This window comes from Lissotriton vulgaris, chromosome 10, assembly GCF_964263255.1.
Source record: "Lissotriton vulgaris chromosome 10, aLisVul1.2, whole genome shotgun sequence".
In the NCBI taxonomy this organism is placed as follows: Eukaryota; Metazoa; Chordata; class Amphibia; order Caudata; family Salamandridae; genus Lissotriton; species Lissotriton vulgaris.
Genome location: NC_141698.1, coordinates 465,847,675 through 465,868,174, shown reverse-complemented (window position 1 = coordinate 465,868,174; position 20,500 = coordinate 465,847,675). Strand labels below are relative to the sequence as shown.

General features: G+C 50.2%; 1 protein-coding gene across 2 annotated transcripts in view; it reads left to right on the top strand.

Annotated features, from left to right (window-relative positions):
* The window catches only part of GLYR1 (glyoxylate reductase 1 homolog), a 526,825-nt gene that overhangs the window by 310,209 nt on the left and 196,116 nt on the right, over positions 1–20,500 (top strand). For both annotated transcript variants that reach the window (XM_086941330.1, XM_086941329.1), the window contains one exon: positions 15,550–15,649. In XM_086941330.1, the coding sequence (XP_086797456.1) occupies positions 15,550–15,649 (100 nt within the window). The remainder of the gene's footprint in view (positions 1–15,549; positions 15,650–20,500) is intronic.

Genomic DNA, 20,500 nt, shown 5'->3' with positions numbered 1-20,500 from the left:
TTAATTTAGTCCTAACCGAGCTTATGAAGGCGCCTTTTGAACCCATCCATAAGGCCTCACTTCAAATGCTCACGATGAAGACAGCCTTCCTAGTGGCAATCAACCCGCTACGCAGGGTAAGCGAGCTGCAAGCACTAACTCTACAAGAACCTTGCATCCAAATACACAATGAGAGGGTGTTGATGAGAACGGACCCACGCTTTATGCCAAAAGTGGTGTCACGGTTTCACATGAAATAGACAATAAAGATACCAAGCTTCTTTCAGAAACCATCCACAAGTGAGGAGAGGGCACTGCACACTCTGGACGCTAGAAGGGCAGTAATGCATTACATGGAAAGAACTAAAGAGCACAGGAAAACAAAGCAGTTCTTTGTTTCCCTCACAAGTAGTTTCCTGGGTAGATCAGTAACTAAGGCCACCATCGCACAATGGATCAGACAAACGATACAATTCTGCCACAAACAGGCAGGTCAAGAACTAGCAGAGGGGGCACAAGCCCACTCTTCCAGGAAAAAGGGAGCAACAATAGCCTTCCTGGTTAACACACCCATTCAAGACATATGCCTGGCGGCAACATGGGCTTCAGTGCACACATTCACTAAGCACTACTGCTTGGATATACAAATGAACAAGGAAGCGCAAGTAGGACAAAAAGTGCTTCAACATATATTCAACGCCCATCTTTCACCCAGCCGCCACAAACCTAACAAACAGCTACAAAGTCTATGCACGCAGTCAATATGTACTACGTAGCCAAGGTCTTCAGTACCAAAACAAATTTATTTAATTTTTATCTGGTTTTTCAGATTTTTCAAAACGCATGGGCAAACCAAAGACTGTCACGACAGTGAATACATGAATACAGTATTTACATTTATACACACATACCAATAAACATTATTTACAAGGTGAAAAAAACAATTGAATAAAGACAGTTGTAAATGACACACCAAAAAAGCAATAACGTTAATCAATATTCAAACATTAATGACGCGTTTCGAACCGGATTATTGACGGTTCTCTTCAGGACGGGGACTGGGAACAATGAGTCTGCACGTGGCAAAGAATGTGCCTTGGTGTCGGTAAATCGCCGGGGAAGGGGTTGATTCTGCGGTTAACCGGTTCTGGTTCTTTAAGATTTGGTTGCCCGCCGCGCGGTACAAACACGGGAGTGGGACTGCTTACATATTGACTTTGTTTCGTTCTGCAAGCTGAATAGGTAGCTTGTGCACCGTGTAGCGTCTGATGTCAAAAATCACTTCAGAGCTGGTATATGAGTGAGCCGGGACTTTCTCAGGAGGATTCAATCACTCGGAGTGCCTCGAACTGGAACATGCACAGTCTGTTGACTCCAAGAGGGCTAGAACACCTTCAAAAGACAAGTTTTCGCACCCTTCAGCGTCTGGCTCGGCGCTGAGGAAAGAACTACCGGTGGGTCATTTATCTAAAAAACAACGAAGAGATTCAGGTACGTCATCGACGTCTAGAATTCAAGACCCTCCACCATCGTCAACTCTGCGACGATCGGTGTCGAGGACCAAGACCCCTCCGCCGTAGTCTACCCGGCGACGATCGGCGTCGAGGACCGGCACACCTACTCCGTCGTCAACCTGGCGACGATTGGCGTCGAGGAGCAGAGATCCTTAGTCGTCGTCACGACGTTCGGCGTCGAGGAGAGGCTCACATCTGCCGTTTCAGAGTCCAGAATCCTCCGCCGTCGACAACCAGACGTCGATAAGCATCGAGGAAGAGATCTCCGTCGACGTCGCATAGGCGTTCGGCATCGAGGGTGACCAATACCCCTCCTCCGTCGTCGCGTAGACAAGCGACGTCGAGATTGACTGCTCCGCCGTCGCCCCAGCTGCGTTCGGCGTCGAGGGCCCCGTCGTCTGCTTCACTTCGACGTCGAGACATCGCCGATCCTCGCACCGCACGCCGTCGAGGCATTCAACGTCAGAACACCCGACGTCGAGGCATCATGAGCGGACTGGGTCGACGTCTAAGAACTCCGCTTCAGGGAGATCCAAAGAATCGGTGATTCTAGTGACAGAATCAGCCTCCCGACACTCATCCTCGCATTTGTCTGGGCGAGCTGCCTCAAAGTCTACAAGCCCTGCCCGCAATTCACCTTTGCGAGACCCTTCTTCTGCAGATGTGAGGTTGTCCCCTAGATGGAATCTGCCATTAGATCATTGGCGAGATTCAGGGGCTACAAGGCGGATCAAGATTACGCCAGCCCTACACATAGGTCTCCGCTTCAGAGACTAGTTGAAGAAGTGGACAGACGCGGCTTTCCCAGGAACAGAGTTCAAGCTGAAAGATCGCCTGTGAGGAGGCCTACTAGATCTCGTTCTCCCAGAAGGGAGGAACGTTCAGGAAGATCACGCGAAAGGAGGCACAGTGCTCATCGCAGGAGTAGGAGGACGCCATCGACTTCTTCTACCTCCTCTGCCAATCTTCCAAGAGGGATTATTCTCCCACACTTTCGGATAGCCCTATCTCTAGGGTCTCACCGGTTGATGACATCAACACTTTCCATGATGTCTTGCAAAGAGGAGCTCAGAAGCTCAACATTGAACTGTCTATTCCACAAGTCACTACAACAGTGATTTTGGAGCACTTCACCAGAAGTCTGCTTCACGTCCGTTGCTGCCATTGGTTCCCGGGATTATGCACCCTGTAAAGGACATATTCCTGGCTCCAGCGACCATTAAAGAGGTGCCGGCTCGCATCCAGAAAAAGTACAAGCCAGTTACCTGTGACCCGGTCTTTGTCAAGACTGACCCTCCTGCAGACTCAGTGATTGTAGCAGCAGCACGAAAAACACACTCGGTCAATGCTACCTCCTCAGTCCCTCCAGATAAGGACAGCAGATCACAGGACTCGTGGGGTCGTAACGTCTGCAACCCTGCCTCTTCTACACTGAAGGTCTCCAGTGCAGCTGCACTGTTGGGTAGATATGATAGAGCCTTATGGGACTCCATGGAGCGTTTCAAGTCCAAACTGCGGAAAGAAGACCAGAAGGACTTTGAAGAGACAATGAAATAAGGCTTGTCTGGTGGCGAACGAGATGATTAGCACGGCTGCGGACGGCACAGCCCTTGCGGCACATTCTTATGCCCAAAGGAAGGCGCCCCACAGAGGAGACTGCAGAAAACTGACTTGGCACCAGCCCTACTTGCCCGCCTGCAGGTTCCAGAGATCCTGCACCAACTGTCCCCGTCCGGCGACCTCCAGAACCCTGGGAGGAGTAACTGCCTTTAACAGTGAACGGATCCCCTGCGAAAAGCAGCTCTGTTCAAAAGAAACTGCCAAGAAAGACTCCGAGCCTGCTGATGACAAAGAAACCTGACGGCTGGAACCACCCCTGCACCTGACTCCTACGGCTCGAGTTCGAGTGGTCCACCGGTCCCAGCGAGGTCCCCCAGCGCTCCAGACTCCGCTGTGGGTTGACTCCTCCAGGGCTCCCCTACATTGCCTACAGCCGCTGCACGGAGACACCCCCCAACCTCAAGTGGCCCGTTAAGGTGAAGTCCGACCCCAAAAGACACCCCTGCATCCAGCCACCCTGCGCACTGGAGAAAAGAACCCAAGGTGCACCTTTTGTCCCTGAGCCCTCCAACTTGCCTGACTAGCTGTTGTTCCTCCCGGAGGTCTTCCTGGACTGAGCCTGCAGCTAAAAACCCAAAATCAATATTGAAAACAGGGCACCCGACGCTAAAACAGCACCCTGCTCCCAGCCACACTTTGTGTGCTAAACTGGATCCCCCTTTGCCCTGAGCCTAACACCAGGAGCTTGGCTCCCACAACCTTGTGGCCTGCTCGTCGGCAACCACCAACCAGAGGCCCCCTATCCTCCATTGGATAATGTTGGGCCTCAGCACTCTGCACCCGGCCGTTCTAGTGCCGCTGAGGGTGTAACAAGAGTGCATCCTTGACCCTGGGGGACCCATGAGTCTACCCCCAGAATACCAACTCCCACAACCGAATATTTACCCTTGAACCGATAACCCAATTTCCCTCGATAGGTTAACATTGACTGTTCTTCTGTGAAAAGTTTTGGTGTTGAAAAATCTATAAAAGTCTTTAAAACTGTAACCAAATAACAAAAATGCTTTTACTTACCTGTTTACAGGAAATGTCACAGTGCAGTATCCAGGCGTACAGCACTGTGTAGGAAAAGTAAACTGTAAAGTAATATACTCAACATTCTACTAAAATGCCAATACAAAGTAGATCTACAATCTTTCAAAGCTTTGCATTACTATTATATTGTACTGTAATAAATGAAGAGTATATATACAACTGCAATACAAATTGTTTACAAACTGTATTATTAGTGCAAAGTACTTATCACTTACCTTTTTTGGTTTAAATCTTTTTATTGAAGGTTTAACACAATAGACATAGGATACATCAACATCTCGGGCGAACATGCGGTCGCCCTGCCATGAGCTGCCACCCTTCCTCTCCCATCGGCTGGATCCGTGGAGGCTAAATAGTACAAGTCCTGCAGAGTCGGGAAGGTCCTGCATATGGAACTGATCGGCAATCCAGTCTATCAAACATCCAACTCCCCACCCCCCCTTTACCCTCCCCATTCCCACCCACATTTCCCCCTCTCCGGTGTGATAAGCTCGATGGCATCAGTTTGTCGTTGCTGGCATGACCGCGGTGCTTAGGTAGGTGAGCAAGGTTCCCCCTGAAAATCTCTTGGAAGTCTAAGTACTCTAAGATATTTTGGGCAAGTGATTTTGTGGAACTCCTCCGAGAGGAGGGAGACGAAGGGCTGCCATATGTCCAGAAATGTGTCCCGTGTTTGGGTGAGGGAGGCCTGTATTTTCTCCATACCCATAACGTACCATAGGCGGTGAAGCCATCCTGTGTGTGTAGGTTTTCTGGAGGTGCCCCAATGTGACCGGATATGTTGGGTGGCCGCCCCCATCCCCAGCCCCATCTGTTTGCCCCTGACCGATTTCAGAGGGAACGTAATGGCGTTGGGGAGGCCGAGGAGCCTGTATGCCGGGAATCGGGGAATTTCGGTGTTGAAGTGTTTGTCAAAGCTGTGAAGCACCTCCTCCCAGTACCCTTGAACCTCTGGGCATTCCCATAGGATGTGAGTGAGTGTCCCTTGTTGCCCGCAGCCCCTCCAGCACCCGGGGTCTCTGCGTGGGTTACCCTGATGAAGCCGGGCCGGCGTGAGGTGCCAGTAGTACGCTATTTTCACCGCCGCTTCCTTACTGGCTACATTGCGGGCGGTGTGGTGGGCCCTAAAATAGATGTCCTGCCATTCCCTATCCGTAAAGGCGCGTCCTAGTTCGTGTTCCCATCTGTTCTGTCCCGCCGACCGAGCAGCAGGGGAAGGTGGGCCGAGCATAGTGTACAGGTCTGTGATTGCGTGCCTGTAGTTTTGTTTCGTGTGAAGCCAGCATTCATAGACTGTCAGGGGGAAGTATTGGAAGCGTTGTATCTGCGGGAGCGTGTAATAGTCTTGCAGAGTGCAGATCGTCATAAAGCCCTCGGGGTTGAAGAGATCGCCAGCTGCTTTGCATTCCGAGTCCCGCCACTGCGGGAATGACCGTGGGGCCATACCCGGAGGGAACGCAGGGTTTTCAAACAGGGGGGACATCGGGGATGGGAACGTGGTAAGGCCTTTTGGTACCGCTACTTTGTCCCAAACCTGCATCACCGTTTCGTGATGGGGGATTTCTTGAGGTATGAGGGCATGTCCTTGTCCCTATGGAAGATCCCATTCCTGAGACGCATCTGGCCCATGGCGCGATCCTGAAACAACCATTGTTTTTCGGATTCGGGCCTGCTCCATTCTAAGAGGTAGCGGAGCTGCGTCGCTTGAAAATAGCGAAGGTCAGGCACCCCGAGACTGCCTTCCGCCGTGGCTCTTGTATTGAGGTCTCTGCGGAGGCGAGGACGCTTACCCGCCCACACAAAGTGTGTAATGGAGTCCTGCAGTTGTCTGAGTATTCCGATCGGGGGCGTAACTGGGATGGTCTGAAATAGGTATAAGATCTTGGGGAGCAGGGTCATTTTTACCGCTGCTATTCGTCCCAGCCAGCAGAGCGGCTGACGACGCCATCTCGCAAGGTCTCCATTGAGGGCGTTGACCAACGTCGTATAGTTCTCCTCAACCGTTTGGGTGGTGCTCGGGGTCAGAGAGATGCCCAAGTAGGGTATAGACATCTGAACCGTTAAGTCCCCATATGTCTGGTGGTCATGTCGTGCCGCTTTCGCGTTCCAACCCAAGGGCAAGACTAGGGATTTCTCTAAGTTCATCCTGAACCCCGACACCTCCCCGAAGCGCTCCACCTCTGAAAGGAAAGCCGGTACCGACGTCTAGGGGTCCTCAAGGGCCGCCAAGATGTCGTCAGCATACAGGCTGACGGTCTGTTGTTCGCTGCCAAAATGGACACCTTGTATGGACCCGTTGTCTCTGTACTGCTGGGCCAAGGGCTCGATGTACAGAGCAAAGAGCAGGGGCGAGAGAGGGCACCCCTGCCTGGTTCCCCTTCTAATGTCTAGTGGTTCCGACCGTACCCCGTTAACCGAGATCCTGGCCTGTGGGGTGGCATAACAGCTAGCAACCCACGTGCGTAATCGGTCTCCGAATCCATAGCGCATCAGGACGGCGTCCAGGTAGCCCCAGTCCACCCTGTCGAACGCCTTCTCAGCATCCACCGACAGGAGGACCGCGTCGGAGTCCTTGTAATGAGTTTTATCAATGACATGGAGCAGTCGTTTAGTGTCGTCTGCGCATTGCCTATTGGGAACAAATCCCGCCTGGTCTGGCTCAATAATCCCCGGTAGACACAGGCCCAATCTAGCAGCCAACACGCTTGTGAACAATTTTAGATTGAGGTTGAGAAGTGAGATGGGCCTGTATGCTTTGCACTGGGACGGGTCCTTACCCGGCTTAGGGATAACCACGATGTCCGCGTCCAGTATGTCTTGGGGGATGGAACCTCTACCCTGGAAGGAATTGAACAGTCTGGTCAGCAACGGAGCAATTTGGGGGCAGAAAGCCTTGTAGAAGGTGGCCGAAAAGCCATACGGGCCTGGGGCTTTTAGAGGCTTGAGACGCGCGATCGCGGAGATGACCTCCTCCGTTCTGATGGGAGCGTCAAGGGAGACCTTGGTGTGTTCGTTCAGGGGCGTTATCTTCGCGTCGCGGAGGTAAGTGTCAATGAGTGTCTGCTCGGGCGGCGGTTCGGCCGTGTACAACGAGGCATAGAACCTGCGGAAGGCTTCTGCTATTTGGACATCGTCCTGGGCGATCGTCCCATCTTGAGCTTGGACGGGGGTACCTTCGCCTTCAGGGTCCTAGCCTTGAGGCAACTCGCTAGTAGGCGTCCCGTTTTGTTCCCCCCCACATAGTACGTGTGGCGCAGCCTCAGGGCTGCGTACTCTGCTCTGTCCAGGTCTAAGCTGGCAAGCTGAGCCCTAACCGCCTTGAGCTGTCTCCATATCCTGGGTGCTCCGGTCCGGCTATGGGCTTGTTCGAGATCAAGCACCCGTGCTGACAGGGAAAGCCTCTTTCCCTCCGAGTCTTTGCTTCCGCCGCGGCCACCGAAATCAGCTCTCCCCTCACCACCGCCTTAAGTGCCCCCCATACCGCAGTCAGGGAAACCTCTGGGGTGTCGTTAGTCTGTAGATAGTCTATGATGCGGTTTTGGAGTCTGTGTCACCCCCTCGTGTTGCAAAAGGGTGTTGTTGAGTCGCCATCTACCTCTGCGTTTGTTAAGCGCAGGGGTCTGCAAGTGCAGTAGAAGTGCGTCGTGGTCCGATAGCGCCGCTGGGAGCACCTCTTCATCTTCCGTCAGGGAAGACACGTCTGCGCCGCCAAAAAAATGATCAATGCGTGCGTAAGTGCGGTGTACATGGGAATAAAAGGTGCACCCCGGGGAGGTGGGGTGGCGCGCGCGCCACAGATCTGTGAACCCCTCCTCTGACAGCCTTCGGCTCCCCTCGCGTGTGATCGCCCCAGCAAACCCTTGTCGGTGGCCAGACCTGTCCATGTTGGGATTCATCACTAGGTTTGCGTCTCCTCCCACCAGTACCGCCCTAACATTGGGTTGCAGTGCGTCTGCTAGTGCCCCCTTTAGAAATGGTTCCTGCTTGGAATTTGGAGCGTACAGAGATCCAACAACCATGTCCAGCCCACCTATGTGAAGTGTGTAAGCCAGGAATCTCCCTTTAATTTCAGCCACCTTGTCCCCCACTGTCCCCTTGAAGTGACGTGCCACCAGAAGAGCCACCCCCGCTTTCTTCTCAAGGGCCGAGGAATAGTGTTGAGTCAGGAATGCCCTGGAGCGCATCCTGTGCCAGTCTTTGGAGAGTAAGTGAGTTTCTTGGAGCAGACATTTCGGCCCCCGAGTTTTCTAAAAAGGACAGGACGGCTCTGCGCTTTATGGGGTTGTTGAGCCCTTTCACATTTAAGGTGAGGATTTTCAGCGGAGGATTAGCCATTCACAGGAAGATTGTAGGCCTGGCAGTGTATGCGGTGTGCCCAAGGTGCACCAGGTCCCCGTGCCAATTTGCGTCGACGTAAATGAACCACACCGGGAGGGATCCAGTACCTTCCACCCCACCCCCCCAGACCCCAGCCCTCCCCTCCCCCGATCCCCCTCTCCCCCCAACTCCCCCGTCCCGCCCCTGCCCACCCTAACCCCAACTTGTAGCCCCCGACCCAAAGTCATAGTCCCAGGCCTATCCAAAGTCAAATCAGGCCTGTAGGTAAAAAAGGTGAAGTGGATTGTGGCAGTGGCAGCCAGTGTGGCCCCCTGCCCCCCTCCCCTCCCCCCCCCACTACGGAGTAGCAATGTCATTGTGGCCCCCCATCAGTGCACAGTTCAGGGTTTAGCGGTGGTGTCCTTAACGACCTCCTCAATGGCCGCGGCTTTGTCCTTCGCGATCGTTCCTGGGTCCGGGCGGTGGGTGTGTTTAGGGCCTCGACGTCGCCTCACCTGCTGCCAGGCTCCCTCAGTCGAGCGGGGTCGGGTTGCTTGCGATAACCCCGGAGAGGAAGCCCCGTCCGAGTTGTCGTCGGGGAGCTCAATACCCAACAGGGCGCAGGTGTCCTGGAGCGAACGGAGTTGGTGCAAGGTTCCTTCCCATTTGAAGATCAGACGGAATGGGTGACCCCATGAGTAGGGCACCCCCTTGTCTCTCAGGAACGTGGTGAGCACTCTGAAATCCTTGCGTTTCTGCAGAGTAATTGCCGAGAGATCTTGATATAGTTCAATGGGATGGCCACGGAATCGGATGGGTTGTGCTTTGCGAGCGTCTCGCAGGATCCTCTCTTTCAGGGGAAAGTCCGGGAGGAACGCTAAAATGTCCGGTGTGGGGGCTGGAGCTCGGCGAGGCAACCCCACCCGGTGAGCGCGGTCAATGCAAATGGGGAAGTCTGCTGCTTCGTTGAGAACGTCTCGGAAGAGGTCTTGGAGATACTCCGTGACGCTGTTCCCCTCCGCTTTCAATGGCACTCCCCGAACCCGTATATTGTTCCGCCGAGAGCGGTTTTCAAGGTCCTCCGCGTGGGCCTGGAGGCCTACCTGTTGCTCTTGAAGACGGATGACTTCCTGCTGGAGGAGCACCAGGTCGTCACCGCGGGTCTTATTCGAATCTTCCACCGCCATCACTCTTTCCCCAAGACCCTCCAGGTCCAGGCGCAGCTCCCTCTGCTCACTCACCATGTCCTGCTTCAGAGTCCGGAAGTCCTCGCGTAGCGTGTTGAATAGGGACTCTAGGAACGATTTCGTGATGGGGGCTTCCGCGGGCTCCTTGGTCGGGGTGACAGTCTGAGCCGCCGGCATTGTGTGCGATTGGGATTTCCCCGATTTAGAGGAGGATTTCATGAAGAGTTCATTGATCGGTCGACCCCCTCTGCGTGTAGTGCTCGACATAGTTGGGCGATAAATCGGGCTGTCCACGTCCCAGCGCAGTGATGGTGCTGTGTCAGGGAGGCCCACCGATCCCGGCATCCACGTGGATCCTGGCGTGGCCCGGAACGCTGGGGAGTATGGTGTGTGCCTCACCTCCCTCGGAGCCCGGCCTCCACCCCGTGGGCAGGAGCCGGCCGAGCAGATGGAGGGTAGCCGGTCCGCTGGGCTCCTAATGCGGTATCAGGGTGCAGTTCAAGCACAACTCAACACCCCTCGTGCACCACCAGCAAGTGTCTCAGGGCCTCGCGCAGGGCGGGTCTCAGGCTCACAGCAACTTTCCTCCCGCCGGGGGCACGACCACAGGCCCCCCGAGTTCCCGCAGCTCCTCACCTTGAGTAGCGTCGCACCGCCCGTGGCCTCCTCAGCTGCTTGCGGGGTCCGATGGTCTGGATCGGGCAGTTGACAGCCGGTGTGCAGAGTTACAGATAGGGTGCCGCGCCGCGGGGGTTGGGGGCGGCAGGCAGGCAGGCCACTAGGTCTTGTGGGTCCACTGCCTCTCAGCGCTGTGAAGGCCCAAGCCGGGGCCTAGCGTGGAGCGTCCTCCAGGCCCAGTCCGCTCTGGACGTCAGCCGCTCTGCTGTCCGCGATCAAGCAGAGACCCAGGGGCCCTTGAGATGTTGTGCTGAAGCCCCCTCCGGTCCGTCGTCAGCCTCCCCGCCGGGGCAACTCGGGGTGCACACACCGCCGCCGGCAGGTCCAGTGTCCTCGCAGACCCTAGCCGGGGACTAAATTAGAGGCACTCCCGGGCAGCACCGCGGGCCAGTCCCGGGGCCGCCTGAGCATGCCAGTGACAGCAGCGCAGGTCTTCTGTGCTCCGGTGGGGTTGCGTCACCAGGCAGCAGTCCCCGTCACCTCCGCGCCGCTTCGCAGCAACGTCCAGCCACCTCGAGGTAGAGCCGTTGAGCGTGGGGCCCGGATCCCCTCACCTTCCCGCCCTGTAGTGCGGCGGTGGCACAGGCTTGCAGCGGTCGTCCTCTGGGAATGTTTCCGGGGGTTCCGGGTGCACCCCACAGCGTGCCGCGTGGGTAGCGGCGTGTGGGGGGCCAGATGCGCTGGATATCAGGGCTTTAGTGGGGGTTACAAGGGACCAGGGCGAGGAGCTCAGCGGTTACACGACCCCCCTTGCCGCCATCTAAGCCACGGCCCTTTGCTTGGTGTTTTGAAATAAAATATCTAAAAGAATATTCCTATACAACAACATTGTCTGAGCTCTGTCTTTGAGTGTGTGATATCATTTGCTAATTGAGTGTGTACAACAAATGCTTAACACTATCCTCTGATAAAGCTTTACTGCTCACCCCCACTACCACAAATAGAGAGTAAGGTACTATCTACTTTTACTACTGCCTACCTTTGGACTCTGTGCACACTATACCTCATTTTGTTATAGTATAGATAGAGCTAGCTTGCTACATTGGTGGATCAGTGGTAGGATATACTGTGAGAAGGTGGCCTGATATGCAGTGCTCACTATTCTAGTGAACACTATGTATCAGTCCAGCAACCCTTATTGATGATTGGTTGCAAGTCAACCTTATAGACCAGCTATCCTAGTAGCGTGGATACGAGCAGTCTAAGGCTAAAGACTCGAGAGGGCGTGTTAAGCCAGCTGTTTACCACACATATACCCCTTGAATACCAAGTGAAAGGACACCACACAAGTGTTATGAAAATAAACAGTTATTTATTAAAGATCACAACAGCCCTGTACTCTTTATGAGGACAGGGTACTAAGCACAAACCAAAACTCTTACAAAAATACTTAAGTTAGCACAGTATATACAAATGCCCGAGGGGCACGGAAAACCATATACTCTGAAAGTGGAACGTGAAATTCCTAGCAGGTAAGTACAGTACTAATAGCTTTTGGAATCTCTAGGACTTGACTAGGGAATCGTTAGATTACTTCTAGGAGGCCTAGGGGACTCGGGTGCAGTGTGTGCACTCTCACGCGAGATGCGGACAAAAGTCTATGGTAGCTAGGAATTGAAAAGTTAGTGTTCTCGGGCGAACCCGACCTGGTAGGGAGAAAACGAAAGTAGATTCTGACCCTTGGATAGTGAGGCTATGCTGGGGCACCGAAATGCCGAAGTTACCTAGCCCAGGGGCTGCAGCTGCATAGGACTCAAAAGACGTCGGGAATCCTCGTTGACGGACCAGGAGCCTGGAAGAAAGAAGTTGCTGGCAGGCGACCAGTGAAGAAAGTTCAGTTGGATCCAAGCCTGGATCTCGAAGATAGATGACACCTGAAAGCAGAGGGGACCAAGTTCGAGACTACTAGCCAGTAGTCAGTGGGCACCAGGAGGGCACCAGATGGTAGCCACCTCGACAAGGTGAGTGGGTGACGCTTGAGCTCGAAGATCTCACGGACCAGGAGGCGTTGTCGGCGACCAGGATGGAGGATCGAGCTGTCCCACGAAGATAGAAGCTGTCGGCGTCGCTGGACCCAGGATTGGGCAACAAAGCCTTGGCAAATTCAAGCCCACGCGGTGGACTCAAAATGGCGTCTGGAGTGGACCAGGAGGGTCCGGGGTGCCTCTCTTCAAGAAGGAAGCAAGGGCCAGTCTGGAGCAACCAGACCAGCAGCAGTGATGTCGTCGGGCGTCGTTCAGAAGGCCACAAGCCAGCCGGCTAGTAGCCAAACAACGCGGTGCACAGCAAACAGCAGAAGGGCCCCACGCAGATCGTGGAGATGCAGGGAGGCTGACCTTGGGTGCTGGAGCTGCGCAGGGTCGGGGCTTCTCGGACCCCAAAGCACTCACCAGTGGAGGACACGGTGGGCTTGCAGGAAAGATGTCGTGCAGTCTTGGCGATCGTCGGTCCCTCGAGGTCTCGTCGCACTCACGGTTCTCAGCTTTGCTGTAGAGGTGAGTAGAGGTCAGAGGTGCCAGGGAAGCCGGGTCTCGTCGAGCTGGGTCGTCGGATTCTTGAAGAAGGACTTGCAGCAGACCTCAGTGTTTCTTAGGATGGTGCCCGCTTGATGCAGGGTGACTACTCCTTAGCCACAAGGGAGAATCTTGATGAAGAAATCGTGAAGTCCTTTCGAAGAAAGTCGTATCTTGATTCCAAAGATGATCTAATTTGAACAGGGGGCCCGCTCCTATCTTTATACTAAAAAAGGGGGCTGACCCGGTGACTAGGTCCTGCCTATGGGTGGGACCAGGAGGGGGTGGTTACACCCCTCTCCCCTGCCGGACTTCCCCAGGCCAGGGGCTGGTGTGCCCCTGGAACTGGTTCTGACTGGCCTATGCGTAGTGAACACCGGGGTGCCACTCAGCAGTCACCTTCCTGAAAAGCCCTGCCTACCCAGGATACACAAAACCATGTCTGGGACGGTGCTAGCACCGCCCCTGACAGGAAACCCTTTGTCCAGGCTCCCCTCACTGGGAGGACTCCCAGCTGCAGGGGGGTCAGACTCGTGTCTGTGGTGGCAGCATCCATTTTGTGGAGCTGAGGCTTTGCTTAACTTTAACCGGGGTTCACAGTTACATACATGTCGTGTCCCTCTAGAAGGGTGGAATGCTAACCCCGACGCCAGAATTGGCGAGTGGTTAGTATTCCAATTCGTATGACACCTTACTCGACATGTTTTGATAAAGCAATACCAAAGATAGCATTTAACCGCGAGGATTATAATGCACTTAAGAGTATATGGTATGCGATATCATGGAACAGCTATTAGGACTTGGTTCCGCAAGCTGCAGACAGGCTCAGCTCATGCCAGAGCACCATCTCACACGATTCCAAGCACTCTGCCTTCAGGATTGTTAAGGCCTGCCATAGGAGTGACTGATAGGAATCTGTGTGTCCATTTTAGGGTTAGATATAGGTATACTATATCTACAGCAAAGGGTGATTACACGACTTTGCCCCAGCTGTCAAGCAGCCAGTTGTGTCAAATTTAGGAGGCCAGCCAGGGGTGGCATAATACATGCTGCAGCCCCTGGCAGCCCTGGGTACACCCATGCCCTGAGTTACAGGGTCTGATAGGGTGGCCCAGTACCAATTGGAAATGCACCTAGGGTACATGGAATCCATTTTACAGAGAGAGCAGTAGGCCTGGGGTCCTGATTGGCAGGGCCCCAGGTCGACTATGTCAAAAACCAGCTAAAACACAGGGCAAAAAGTTGGGGGCAACCATAGTCAGGATGTACCTTCCTACATATACAACTTTGCATTTGTTGGACTAACTTGGTTACCACCTAATCACACAACAGAACTCTTAAATTGTCTTTAGAATTCAGATTTTTGAATTGACAACATTTTTCCAAGTTACCAAGTCTTGTTATGGCCTTGGTTAAGTCCATTTAGAATTTTTAAAAATAAAAATTCACTTTAGTTAGGGATAAGAGGGATTAGATATTTTAGTGGGTTAATGCCTTCATTAATTAGGTTCAAAGGAGTGCAAACTTTCATGTGCTCTATTTGTCACGGTTTGTGCTCGGTGGGTTCCCCTCTGCAATCTGTGATGGAATGTCGAAAAAGGATAGTGAACTGGTTGGCTACTTTTATACTCTGTCACCACATCTGTAATGGGCTATCACAACTATCCCGCTTGGTACTACCTATTAATGGTTTACAGATAGAAAAATTGCTTCTTAAACCTGCATTCTGTAAAAAGTTCTACTTGTGTGACAAACTTGAAAAGCAATCCACGTTGTGTTTTATGTGTCTATGTATGGATAGTCCAGATATGTCTTGAAGCTACGTATTGTTGAGGATATGCTATTATGTTCTACTGTTTCAAACTATGAGTGAAGATCCTACAATGCAGAAGGAAAAGTTGTTTAGTTATAGTCTTAGTTCTGCATATTGGCTGCTGTAAGTCATGTTTCTGCATTGTAAACTAGATTTGTTTTGATACTTTTCATTCAGTTTTACAGATTAAAAATGGTCAGTCTTTTACCATTTAGATTTGTTTGTTTCAGCACCTGGAAATGTTTTACATTTTGTGATTTCATTGAAGATGCACACAACATAGAACTAGTATTACCCCAAGGAAGCTTTTCCATCACTAGTCTTTCTCCCCTTTAATGAGTTATACAACATCTGATCATTGTGTAATCAATAGGCCAGTAGGTTTGGTCATTTTTACTCCCTCTGCTGGTGCCATGCGTTTAAATGTTTGGCTCTTTGTTTCAGAATATTTTTACCCTTATCCCGCCCATCCTCCTACCTTTTTTCAGTGACGTGTTGATTTTCCTTTCTGTGCCCTACACGCATTTCACTTTATACAAATAGTGTTTTTGATAGCTGTGCAGATTTTACTCATCTTGCTTCCAGACTTAATAAATAATTGCAATACATTAGCGAATAGGCACCCTTCTATTAATACATTGTTGCAAGATTGCTTTTTTTTGATATTTTTGGTTGCCATTTAAAATGTTATTGTTGAACAACAGGAGAGCAAACGTGATGCAGTGCAACTGTTTCGTCCAAGAGTCTGAATGTTAGTAGGAGGCAGTCGTTGGCTGGATCGGACAGATTTTGACAAGTCCCTCTTTTCGCCTAAACCTCCTAAAACAAAACCTAGTTCAGGCATCAAGCAAGGTTGATTACTGCTCTAATGTTCTCTTATTTCCCACTACCAGGATAGGCTTTTTGGGGCTTGGTCTGATGGGAAGCGGCATTGTATCCAACCTGCTGAAGATGGGCCACTCTGTGACTGTGTGGAACCGTACTGCAGAGAAGGTGAGTACTTCCAGAACAAGCATGTTAAAATGTGGCAGAGCACTTAATTGAAATATTAGTACATGGGTTGTTTTTATTCAGTAGCGGCTGGTGTCGGGGAAATGTGGCGGGGAGGAGGGGAATGTAACAAAACAAACAACAATTTAAAAGAAAAAAGTACCTGCTGGTTATCTGGTTGCTGGTCTGCTCACTTCTCTTCTGATCCTCAGGGGCACAGGCTGAAGCTCCCAGACTCTCCTTTAGCCCAACCAGACGCAGCTCTCATACCCATGGGAGCAGTGTCCGGATTGGGCAAAGCGGAGTGCTTGTTTTGTGCTCCATCTGGACCTAGGAGCCTGTGCCTGCTGGTCTCTCCACCTAGCAACAAAGATGGGTTGAAGAAATGTCAGTGCGCATGATGGTTTGGCCATCCTACGACGGACCGCCAAACTGTCATGCACACTGACAGTCGTGCCCACCACCCCTCCTCTTCCTACTGCAGTGCTGTGCCCACCCCCAAGACTTGGCTGCAGGATGGCAACGTGAGAATGGGCTGCCTCTTCTGAGGAACGTTTGCTGATCTCAGGACTAAGTTAAGTATGTTTGCTGCATTGTATTTTTTATAAATTCACATGCTTTGAATCTTCCCCTTCATCATGCTTGGAGTCCCACAATAACAGTAAAAAAAGCAGTACTGAAACATTAGCATAGACCGCCATAGGAAAAGAAACCTCAATTTAGCAACCTTTCAACATCATTTTATAACATCCAAAGATCAGCCAATCCGAGTAGAGACCTCCGAATGTCCTTCTCCTTCAGGGCCGCCTTACCTCAAATTCATTACTGCATGTTGTGTTATGTATTCTCTCTGAGCTCTGCTCAGTGACAATGTCTTTCCTTCAACTTTTGACCTCCAGCTCAGCTATTCAGCTTCATTAAGGTACTTTTGAAGTGTGTTTGCCTGTTCTTTCTTGGCCACGCCAAAGCCTAGAAAAAGGGCTACTTGGACCTTGCAAGACCTGTGGGAAGTGTAGACGTTTTTGCAGAAGACCCCACAAACAGTGTCTCTATTGCCTCTACCCTGACTATAAACCTAGGGATTGCAAATATTGCTGCACCTTTTCAGCCCATCCCTCCTGGATAGGGACGGTAGGCTGCTCCTCTGCCTTCAAGAGAAGGTTGCCTCACTCATGATCTAAACCTGAGGAGAAAGCTCACTCTTCCTCAAGGAAGAGAAAGGAAGAAGGATTTTCTTCTCACCATGTGGACTTTAAAAGATCTAAGACCCATGAAAAGGACAAATCTAAGGAAAAACGCCTCAACAATCCTCAGGCGGATGGTTCAACATCTTCTTTAGTGAATAACACAAAGCACCCAAACCACAGTGACTTAATACGTTTTTTTGATAAAGTTTAAGAAACCAATTTATTGTCTCTTCCCTAGACACCATTATTTTGTGTCAATCATTTTGTATTTTTTATATTTTCAAAGAATTGCTGACAGAAAAAGACATTGATTGCAAATATTTACAAGGCTAAACAAACTTTAACAAACATTAAAGGCAAAGACTATTTACACATTTAGAAACCATTATGTCACACATTAGAAAGTATTCTCACATCAGACATTAAATAAAACAATTATTGAAAAAATAATACAAACATTTTTATCACAAACCACAAAAAACTTACAAACACTGAATGAGAGAAACTAGGGGTTGGGAGGATAGAATATAAGTAATTAAATGACTTATATATATTTTAATGCTGGACCAGCCGGTCCTAGCTTTTGTACAACAATGATACTTTGTATCTCCCAAACAACACTGCTGACGCGTTTCTAGACCGGACTGGAGTCACTGGTCTGTCATCAGGGCTGCATGTGTCTTGTATATGTAGGATACAAAAGCAATGTTTTGCTTAGTCTAATGGGTGGGCTCCTTATTACCATGAAGTAGCTATAATGACGGTGTGCGCTACATACCAAGGCTGCTCAATGTAGAATTTCAGAGGAGGTCTTTTGGAGGTCCGTTTAAATGAATAGCGCGGCCGAACAGAGAAGCCTAGAAAGATTTTAAGGATGTTTTTTAATTACATGATTGATTCATTCAATGTGCTAGTGGCTGAGTCAGTTTGGGGAAGTGAAAGCGTACCTTTTACTTTGGGTAGTGCCGAGTGCTGGCAGGATCCATTAGGAGCGGCATGACGATCAATTTGGATTCAGAGATGTGGGAGAGATTGACATTCAGAGGCTTAGCGGCGTGCAAATGGTGTTTCACACTCGCTTGGAGAATTCGAAGAAAGGTTACCTACCTTGATTTGATCTCTCGTTTGCGCATGAAAGGGGTTGTTAATTTCAGCGTTCTAAAGGGAAAAACAAAGCTCAACCTTAGTGGGATGTTCTTGCTAGTTCAGCGCTAGGCGAGCGCGTGTTAGTGCAAGTGGGGCAAATACCTGTAGCTGGAGCTGCTGCTCTGTGCTGCTGGATTCGAATTTCTCTCAATAAAGATGGCCGCCGCTGTTTCCTGTTATATGCAGAAACTGTGCTGATGCATTATGGGGCATGTAGTCCCATAAATCGCAATTACTTAAAAAAAAATTAATGCACTAGGCTCAGAGATATAAAATTCTCGATAGAAAATAGCCCTAGCCGGATGACTTTTTTGGATATTGAAATGAGGTGTGTGGACGGTCGGTTGGTTTCATCATTGTTCAAGAAAGACACCGACAGAAACACGATTTTACACCACAGGAGTGCACATCCCCGCAGTCTAAAAGCTAACTTACCCTATGGGCAATTATTAAGAATAAGACGGAATTGCTCAGAAATACAAGACTATGAGCTGCATGCCCAAGCATTTTGCTGTGATATGCAAGAGCGTGGTTATCCACGGAAGCGCCTCAAACATTCTCTTAAGCGTGCCAAATATACGCCTAGAGAATGTTTATTACAAACCAAACAGCGCGCACCTTTGGAGAAACTCGTGTGCGTCACCACCTTCTGCCCGGACACACACAAACTAAGACAGGCTGTATTAAGGAATTGGCATTTGTTGGAGGGGTTGAGCTGCCCGTTCCCCAAACCCATTTTTGCCTACAGAAAAAAACGCAGCATTGGCCAGGAACTCATCCGAGCTGATGTGGTTATTCCTAAGCCCAAGAGCGACTTATTGGCGCAATGGAATCTCAAGCCTATCGAGGGCCACCACAAGTGTGGTAACTGCGTCGCCTGCTCCAGCACAATAGAAGGCGACGAGTTTGTACATCATGCGATCAAGTGGAAGCACAAAGAATTTTCTAATTGCAGAACAAAGAACATTGTGTACATGATTCTATGTCCGTGCCAATTAATTTACATTGGAAAAACCAGTCAGCAAGTCAACCAAAGAATAAGCCAGCACCGATCGCGAATTAAGAAAAAGGTGATGTCTGCTCCAATGGTGGTGCATTTCTGTGAGAAGTCCCACAATGAACAAGAATTCAAATGGTCTGTTCTGTACACTATGAATTCCAGGTCAAAACGCCACGACGTCGAGCGCGTTCTGTTACTAAAGGAAGGGTATCTGATTTTAAAATTTAACAGTGCACAGACTGGTCTGAATAACCTGTCTGAGATAGCACATATCTAATTACATCTGTCCTGATTTGCACCGGTTAGACATCATTGGTTTGCCCGCTGGTCTTGGTCCTCTGTCTCATGAGAATAGGTCCCTGGCCCCGAGAAGCCAACCAAAACGCTAGCACATCCTAGCAGAGTCATTCTTTGCCTTAAAACAAACAATACATCAAATATTTGGGAGTGATGTACCCATTACTTCCAAACTACGATAAGGTGTTGACGATAATATGCCCAGCACCTACTCATGATTTTTCTGACAATAACAAATTTTTTTTTAAAGTAATTGCGATTTATGAGACTACATGCCCCATAATGCATCAGCACAGTTTCTGCATATAACAGACAGGAAACAGCGGCGGCCATCTTTATTGAGAGAAATTCGAATCCAGCAACACAGAGCAGCAGCTCCAGCTACAGGTATTTGCCCCACTTGCACTAACACGCGCTCGCCTAGCGCTGAACTAGCAAGAACATCCCACTAAGGTTGCGCTTTGTTTTTCCCTTTAGAACGCTGAAATTAACAACCCCTTTCATGCGCAAACGAGAGATCAAATCAAGGTAGGCAACCTTTCTTCGAATTCTCCAAGCGAGTGTGAAACACCATTTGCACGCCGCTAAGCCTCTGAATGTCAATCTCTCCCACATCTCAGAATCCAAATTGATGGTCACGCCGCTCCTAATGGATCCTGCAAGCACTCGGCACTACCCAAAGTAAAAGGTACGCTTTCACTTCCTCAAACTGACTCAGCCACTAGCACATTGAATCAATCGTGTAATTAAAAAACATCCTTAAAATCTTTCTAGGCTTCACTGTTAGGCCATGCTATTCATTTAAATGGACCTTCAAAAGACCTCCTCTGAAATTGTACATTGAGCAGCCTTGGTATGTAGCGCACACCGTCATTATAGCTACTTCATGGTAATAAGGAGCCCACACACTAGACCAAGCAAAACATTGCTTTTGTATCCTACAGATACAAGACACATACAGCCCTGATGACAGACCAGTGACTCCAGTCTGGTCTAGAAACTCGTTGGCAGTGTTGTTTGGGAGATACAAAGTATCATTGTTGTACAAAAGCTAGAACCGGCTGGTCCAGCATTAAAATATATGTCATTTAATTACTTATATTCTATCCTCCCAACCCCTAGTTTCTCTCATTCAGTGTTTGCAATTTTTTTGTTGTTTGTGATCAAAATGTTTGTATTTTTTCAATAATTGTTTTATTTAATGTCTGATGTGAGAATACTTTC